This window comes from Oryza glaberrima, chromosome 1 (assembly GCF_000147395.1).
Source record: "Oryza glaberrima chromosome 1, OglaRS2, whole genome shotgun sequence".
Classification (NCBI taxonomy): domain Eukaryota; kingdom Viridiplantae; phylum Streptophyta; class Magnoliopsida; order Poales; family Poaceae; genus Oryza; species Oryza glaberrima.
The window spans coordinates 18,017,861-18,026,524 of NC_068326.1; the positions used below are offsets into that span (position 1 = coordinate 18,017,861).

The following is an 8,664-nucleotide window of genomic DNA, read 5'->3' on the forward strand; positions in this document are numbered from 1 at the left end:
GGGTGAAATGCAACCTTCTAACCCGATTCACACCCTGGTTGACTGATTTACTTATAAGGGGTATAATGGCCATTCACAAATTACAATATCATTTTTTCCCTTTGTTTAATTTGAAAGTTCCGAGTCTACCTAACTACTGTCACAACTGGGGGTAAACAGTTGCTTCATTTTAAAAAGTAGGGGCAAAAACACAAACCTAAAAAGCAGGGATAAAATCACAATTGAAAGTAGGAGGCTAAGGTTTTAATATATAGGAATGAGATTCTAAGATAAACTTGTGTATTTTTGGAGAGATCACAATGTTATGCCAGCAAAAGTGAAAATGCTAATTACCTAACTTGTCAATATCACTCTTTTCCATAACTACTTTAGCTGAGGTTTTTCTATTAATGTATGGAACATCTGCTTGTACCACCTTACTTCACCATCAAGTAAGTATAAAATTCGTTTGTAAAGCCAAGAAGACTTGACTTACATAGACCAAGTAACAATGCTTTGAACAATACAGCAACAAATAATTCGCCACTACTTTGCACAATACCAAGGTAATGTACGGCTTGAAGTAGAAAACCAAAACCAGGTCCACCTTAAATTTTGCATGGCAAAAGGACATCAAAGTTGAGATTACTAGTTAGTAGTAATTAGATTACTTTACAACATAGGCTCATCTAAAAATATGGTTTTGTTGACTTGGTGGAGAAGAGTCATACATAGGAGAGGAGTATGTATCAATTCAAAAGTGGTGGAAAGGAGGTTCTGGTTCCTCTCATTATATTGTTAATTTGTTATCGGATAAGGAAACTAGAAACTATTTTGATAGTGAAGTAGGGGAATGAACTATGCAATGAATTCCCAAGAAGGGCATATAGTTTCTAGAGCAACAAAAATGGAAAACAACAAAAAATCAAGGGCATTAACACACATGTTTACCCACTCGATCGTAAAAGTACTTCATAGATGAAATATTTGGTCCCAGTATATATCACACTCTGCGTCTCTGCAATCAACAGTTGATCAGAGAACCCTAATTAATAAACTCACTTTTTACCCCCGAATTAACACACATGCACCAGGGGCGACTACCAGCTTAACTCAATAAACAAACCATCCTAATTAAGCGACTAATTAAAGACCTAATTAATCAAAGACATGGCCACTCCATATATATGCATGTAGATCAATCAGCAAGTGGCCTGGACGGTGAGCACGCCGGACAGGCACCCGGCGCCGGCGAACGCGCCGGTGATCTCCACCGTGCACGACTCCTTCCCGACGCACGCCGCCGTGAACGCCTCGTACGCCATCTTGGACTCGCACCCGCCCTCGTAGGCGCCGCACCGCCCGCGCCCCACGCCGAAGCTGGCCACGTCGACGCTCGACACGGCGTGGCCGCCGCCGCACGACAGCGTGACGGCGTCCCCGGCCTCGCCGGAGGTGCACACGGCGCCGGGCACCACGGTGCGGAGGGCGACGCCCGAGGGGTCGCCGCCGGCCTCCTCGAAGAGGAGCAGCGTGTTGGGCTCGCCGGCGGCGAGGAAGGAGCGCGGCACGTGGTAGTAGCGCTGCGACGGCTCGCCGCAGCCCGTGAGGCACCTGGTGCCGTCGCCCTCCGCCTGGAACGCGCCGCGGTAGTCGCAGCGGTGGCAGCCGGCCATCTCCGCCGCCGTGTACGACGGCCAGTAGCGGCCGAGGTTGTTGCCGTTCACCCACGCCACGCCCTTGTTCAAGCCCAGCAGGTCCACCACCACCGCGTCCTCGCCGGACGGAGCTTCAAATGTAGCCTTCATAACAAAAAAAAAAAGTAACCAAAGTATTAAGATTGTTTTGGCGGTGAAAGAATTAATGACATGATGAAATTTCATAGGGAAGGTAAATTAAGTAAATTGTAGTCTTCATAAGAAAACAAAAAAAGTATTAAAAATCCTTTTATTTTTGCAGGTGAAAGAATGAAACGATGAAATGAAATCATACATGTAATTAAATTACTCCAGTTTCATAATTGATAAGTTCCTTTTATTTTTGCAGGTGAAAGAATGAAACGATGAAATGAAATCATACAGGTAATTAAATTACTCCAGTTTCATAATTGATAAGTTTTAGGTTAAACTTTTATAAATTAACTAATAATGACTTTAAAAATATATATATATATATATTTATATTAATATATTGTAATAGAGAAATATAGTCAGAGATATATTTTGAAAATTATGTCATTGTTCAGAATGTTTAAGAATTATAAAACCGGAGAGAGTGAGTAAACAATGGACATATACTGTACCTTGTACCAAGTAAAAGGCCTGTTGATGGGGATGGTGCCATTGTTGCCATTCCATTTGTAGCCTGGCTTGTCAAGATGGATCTGCCTGTACTCACTAGCCAAGCCAGCCTACAACACAAAAAAACATCAAAGCAAGAAACACTATATGATCAATACCAGCAAAGTTAACAAACAACTAAGCATTGATGAAAAATAATGTGTAACCTTATAAGACCAGGAGCTGTTGGAGAGATCAATTGCGGTGCCATTGCTGTCTATCAGCTTAACAGGGCCTCCAACAATGCCCGTGGGCATCTTTTCGAACGAAGGGCCATAGTTCTGTTTACCAAGAATGATCAAACAATTTATCACTGGTATACATGATTAATTGCAAATAAAGAAGATGAGTTCGTTGCTGATACGATGGAAGTGAGCATTCAAGAAAGAAAATTAGGAACCTTGAGGCCAACGGTTGCACTCAGAAGAGAGATGTAGTTCTTGCCATCATGGAGCTTCACCGGCGACTCTAGTTGGAAGACAAAATCTCCATCGGCAGAATGGTTTTTCCCTGACAAATTATGAACACACATGTTTGTCAATGAACATTCTTTAATTTTGACCCGCAGGTTCACAAACATTCTTTAATTTCGACCCACAGAGAATTAAAAGAATGGTGCAACGAAAATATGGAAAAAAAATAACTTTGATACTCACCAATAAGCTTCCCGTTCACAAAGGCATAAAGTTCATGGCCAGTCGTGTTCACGTACAATTTGTAGCTCCCTTCTCCTTTGTGATTAAGACTGCAATTTTTTTTTGTTGGTGACGTTCTAAATTTGTAACATATATATATTTTTTTGTCGGAATCATTTCAAATTTACATCATCATGATCTCTTTTCTTTAGTATAAAGAGATTTTTTTTTAAAAAAAAATACCTTGTTCTGTACCACAGGTAATCACTTTGATCGGTTGACGTGACGATCTGCTCCAAGAGCTCATTCTTCCTAAAGTTGCCCTTCTCATCGGTCATGAAAGGACTCAAGTTTTCAGGCATCCAAGACCATTTTAGGCTCTCCTGCTCCTGCTCCGCCGTGTTGGGTTTCTTCACCATGACAGACGTCTGGGTCTTAATCTAGGTCATACCAAGAGGAAAACAAAATTAAGAGATGAATTATAGACCTTACACTTGGTCTCATTTTAATTTCATTATTGATTATTGAGAAAGGAAAAATACCTTGGCGCTATTGAAGGCAACAGTCTTGCAGTCAGGCAAGATGCTGACTGACCATGCAGGCAGGAGGTGAGTGGCTCCATCGAGGGTCACATTGACATCTTTATCATCAAATCTGTTGTTGATGAAGCAAGCAGATGAGGAGTCCAGAGTGTACTTGGTAACCTACATTGATCAGAGATAGTACCAATATGCATGCATTAGATATGTTTGCATTAGACGTGATAATTTTGATTAAAAGAAGGGCGTGATCTGAATATTACTGTGATGTTATCGCCATAGTTGGTGTCAAAATACTCTCCATGGACAAGAGTTTTCTCCATGGACTTGAGCACGGAGTGGAGTTCCTTCAAGTGACCATATTTGGGTTGCCTGAGATTACCTGTAATAAATCAAAAGTAGACCAACAAGATTATAATTAAAATAAGACAAAAAATTGCTTTCTTATTCAAATTCACCATATAATTAACAGTACGGTAAAATATATTAATCAAAGCTTACCATACTCATCCAAAGGCGCATCATAATCATAGCTTGTTGTGATGTACGGACCTCCGGAGGTACGACCAAAGTTGGTTCCACCATGGTACTAACAAAAAATGGAAAAAAAACTCAGCATAAATCAACGAAAATTCAGTCATTGTGAAAGAGATACAAGCTAGCCAGCATACCATATAGTAATTTTGCAGAGATCCACGCATTTGGAAGAACATCGCAACCGCAAAAGCAATGTCTTCAGCTGACCTATGGAAATCCGGCTTGTCCCAAGCTTTGAACCTAACGTTAAGTACATCAACAAATTAAGATAAATCTCCTCCATGTTCATCAAAAAATAATTTTGCAAACAAAGAGATATATATACTAAAAGTTAATTTTGTAAACAATGAGAGAAATACTAATGGAAGAAAAAAAAATACCAGCCAGTCCAGTTCTCTGTCCAAATCTTAGGGATGCCTGTCCTATTTGGAAACCAGTCATGGCAATAGAATCCATTACAGGTATTGACCTAGAGCGGTCCAAAACAATGACAAACTCATGTTATTAGATGAGTGATAAACAAATAAATTCATATAATATTCTATATTCTTGTGGGATTAAAACCCATGCTCACCACATTGTGCGGCACATCGTCGTCTTGTTGACACATGATCCATGGGACACCGACGTTCTGCTTGTTCGCCATGTCAGCACACCAGTGGATGTATTCAGATGCAGACTGGTTGTTGTTTAATTTCCCCATGATGTTTCCATACTCATTCTCAATCTGTGCATTGATCCATTAATGCATTGATATTAATTGACAATATATATTGTGGAATGACAATAGTACAAATTATTAACATGCTAATTTCCCATTGTTCAATCATATTGAAGAATGATCATTACAATACCTGAGCAAGGATGATCGGTCCTCCTTGTTCAGCAAACATTTTTGAATCCTTCATCTTGTTAACTATAAGAGTGGTGAATGTCTCCATCTCATTCTATATCATGGAAAAAAACACTTGCATTAATTATATGCTAGTATATGTAAAAGTACACAAAAATAGATGAGAATTTTATTATTATTATTATTTAACCTCAAAAGGCTCATTATGCAGCCTAAACTGCATTCCAGGGATGTCGCGTAGCCAAGCTGGAAGTCCTCTGCACATTTGGCATTTGTTTTAGAAAACAACAAAACACAGTGAGCACTTCAACATGCATGCATGGACACATAATAATGTTATAGAAAGAAACTAGAGTAGTTTAGTGTGCTCGCTTGTTTCCTCTTATTCTATATGAACACTATAGATATAATATTTGATTAATTTGCAGATCGATATAATAGTCTATTCTATTTCGTTTTTTTCTCTAATTCTATATGAACATTATAGATATAATATTCGATTAATTTGCAGATCAATATAATATTCTATTCTTGCTTTGATAGCATTTATATACATGATACATACCCATAGTTCCATTCGCCACAGATGTACGGGCCAATGCGAAGAATGGCGTACATGCCGGCATTCTGGATCTCCTTGAAGAACCTGACGACATCGTAGTTACCCTCAAAATTGTACTGCCGATCAAAGCAAAAACATTGTTATAGTATTACTAGTATTTATCCATGGTTGTTATTGTATGTAATAGCTGCAGTACGTAGTAGTGTTTATGTGCTAAAGCAAAAGTAGTAATATTGAACCTGGCGGCGGTGTGGCTCATGGCCGTTCCAAAAGATGTAAGTCTCGATGGCATCGAGGCCACCTTCCTTCGCCTTCTTGATCAGATCCGGCCACATCTGCATAGCAACAATAAGATTAGATTAGATAGAAAAAAAATCAAATTAATCTTTTGCGCACGTACATATATTGCTTATGTTCATTAATTTCTTAAGACAAATTAAGAAAATAAAGATCGAACGTATATAAGTCACAACATAATATGCATGCATAAGTATATAAAAGTATAGAACATAAAACTCCTCGCACTGCTTAGCTCATCACGATCTATGGCACAAAAAGAAAAGAAACACTCAAGCAAGCAACTCTGTATCCTACTAGTACAAAACACTCAAAGTTGTATATGCATTTAATTTGCAGATTAATATTATCAACTACCTCTATTTTTTAATACATGATGTTGTTGATTTTTTCACACATTTAACCATTCTTCTTATTAAAAAACATAATTATAATTTATTTTTTGTGAGTTGTTTTATCACTCAAAGTATTTTAAGCATGATTTATATCTTATGTATCTCCATAAATTATTACAAATGTTCAAACATATTAAAAAATTAACGACATCATGTATTGAAAAACAAAAATAGTATACACTAGGAATATCTATACCTATACAGCGTTAACCTGGTGAATCTGCCGTTGATCAAATAGACCCACACATTATTAATTTATAGTTAATATCATGGTCCCATGGGCCTCACAAATCCCATCCAAAAATCTCTACATACAATTTTGTTGGGAATTCAGTTGGATATATTGCCGATGATCTGGATTTCAAGCGGAGGCATCAACACAAATGGAAATAGAGATGAACTTTAGGACGCGCTCAGATATCTCCAAGTCGATCGGGTATTATTGTTTCTCAATCTAGATTGGTTTCTCATCTCAAACAATTTTAACCTGGGTAAACTATATATATGACACGGTTGAAAAATGAGCACCTGGAAGAGTACATAGTAACGTGCTAATTACTTTGCTGACAGAGTTTAGTCTATGATTATGTTGACTACACGGACAGAATTTTGGACAATGATTATGTTGCTACCAACATATGATTAATTCCGTAGCTACTTTTTTTATTTCTTTTTACATGTACAGATTGGATCTAATGCCAAAATTTATTTAATTAATTAGTTTTCCACTTAACACATTACTACGCATAGTTACAATTTCAATATAATTCTCAACGGTGATAACAATATCAATATTGTACACCATTCATAATACATGGATCTTACAATTTTAAAAATATACAACGAATTCTATGATTAAAAAATAATTCACTCAGAAAACAAATTAAAAATCACCATATTGCAGTTGGCATTAATTTGCCATCAATTTAAACCATTCCTATACGATTTTGTTTGACTGAAATACTATCAGAGTAAAATTTTTTAGGGCTAAAATATAATATTTAAAATTATCTCGTGCGATGCACGGGTTGACGGCTAGTATAACAAGTTGGTTACCTCAGGAGTGCTCCGGGGATAATGGATGGAACCAGAGAGGATGATCCGGCGCTGGCCGTCGATGACGAGGCTGCGGTCGTCGTAGCTGACGCTGGTGCAGCCCACGGCATCGGCCGCCACGGCGAGGACCAGCAGCGCCACCCACCACCGGCACCAGCTGCTGCCGCGCCGTCCCATCATACTGCTGCTAATTTGAAGTTAATTAGCTAGGCTACAGGGGAGGAGGGGAGGAGACGAGATGAGTTGCAACTTTGCAGATGCAAGCGATCGAATTGCAGAGATCGGGCGTGGGGGTGATACGGAATTTATAGGCCGCAGCGATACGATGCGCCGTACGTTGGAGATAGATACAATAGAGGATAATTACGTAGTACACGTGGGCATGGGTTTGTTAATCTTGGAGATACTATTGCACAGAGAAACAAACAAAGTAGTTAAGCCGGATCGCCATGCATACGATAAAGACGTATGATACGATAATTAGTGGTTAGCCGTAAAATCGAGATTGCGTGCCGTTTCCTTTTTTTTTTTTGCGGATAGTGCTAAAACTAGAAAAGACAATCTCCATCCCCTCCTCCTAACTGAGAGATTTGATAATTTAACACTCTTTTCAATGGGTTTCGATTATTTGACATTCTGGTTCACTTTCATACACTCATATGGTCCCACATATCATCCTCACAAAAATATCAATTAAAGTAATTGGACAACGAAAAAAGCGTTAAATTATCAATTTTTTCCTCCTAACTTGGCATCAGAATTCTTTTCCATCAGATGATAATGCCCCTCGTCTCTTCACGAGATTTTATCACCTCTCGGAACTGGCTGACACCCTGTGCATTATCATAGACTCTGCTGCCTGAATAGTTTCTGATGTTCCAGTTATCCCTATCAGATATCTTCATCCTGGCACCACTAGCCTGAATGATCTCTGTAATGTTCGTTCCGGCACGTACGACAGCACCAAAATGTTCATCAGCAATACCAATAGTGAGAATCTTGGGCGTCATTGTTAGCAGGTGAGATCTCATAGGTGTACTGGGTTTGTTGTTTTGGTCCCTTCCTCCATACCCATTAGGTCCATAATTCACAGCATTATTATACGGCACCTGTGGGATCATAATACCCAACAGGAACACCAGGGTAACCAGGGAAACTAAGGCCTGCATATGGAAATGGGGAACACAGATTAGGTGGGTAGTGAACGTCCTTCGATAACTTATGCTTCATATCAAATATATTGCACGCATCTGATGGTCCAAGGGTCCTGTGACAGTAACGAGTCTATCATGCAAACCAAGAAAATTGTTATCCTGTGGTGAAATCTTGATTCCAGCATGTGTGTCTTCAATGAATGACTTGATTCCTTTACCAATGATTCCTCCACAATAATTTAGATAAAGGAATTAAAGCTTTGTTGATCATCTCAGATAATTACATCCAAAGGTGATAAAATTAGATAAGGTGATACA

General features: G+C 38.9%; 1 protein-coding gene and 1 pseudogene across 1 annotated transcript; both read right to left on the reverse strand.

Moving 5' to 3' along the window:
- Window positions 1-932: 932 nt before the first annotated feature.
- Window positions 933-7,476, reverse strand: LOC127756919 (beta-galactosidase 1). Its single transcript, XM_052282309.1, has 17 exons — window positions 7,193-7,476; window positions 5,684-5,779; window positions 5,448-5,560; window positions 5,073-5,139; window positions 4,884-4,976; window positions 4,604-4,756; window positions 4,410-4,498; window positions 4,164-4,269; window positions 3,994-4,081; window positions 3,756-3,874; window positions 3,496-3,657; window positions 3,197-3,393; window positions 2,975-3,063; window positions 2,719-2,828; window positions 2,486-2,599; window positions 2,282-2,389; window positions 933-1,781 (listed from the first exon to the last, which is right to left on the reverse strand). The coding sequence occupies exons 1-17, from the start codon at window positions 7,370-7,372 to the stop codon at window positions 1,182-1,184; spliced, it is 2,484 nt and encodes an 827-aa protein (XP_052138269.1). The 5' UTR covers window positions 7,373-7,476; the 3' UTR covers window positions 933-1,181.
- Window positions 7,477-8,000: 524 nt separating this feature from the next.
- On the reverse strand, window positions 8,001-8,592 carry LOC127776606 (protein BTR1-like; annotated as a pseudogene).
- Between the last annotated feature and the right edge of the window lie 72 nt (window positions 8,593-8,664).

Excerpts from the sequence above, each read along its gene's own strand:
- LOC127756919 (XM_052282309.1), bottom strand. The coding sequence starts at position 7,372 with ATGATGGGACGGCGCGGCAGCAGCTGGTGCCGGTGGTGGGTGGCGCTG. Across the intron at positions 4,977-5,072 it reads TGCATAATGAGCCTTTTGAG|AATGAGATGGAGACATTCAC; the intron begins GTTAAATAATAA and ends TCCATGATATAG. Across the intron at positions 2,829-2,974 it reads TGTGAACGGGAAGCTTATTG|GGAAAAACCATTCTGCCGAT; the intron begins GTGAGTATCAAA and ends ATAATTTGTCAG.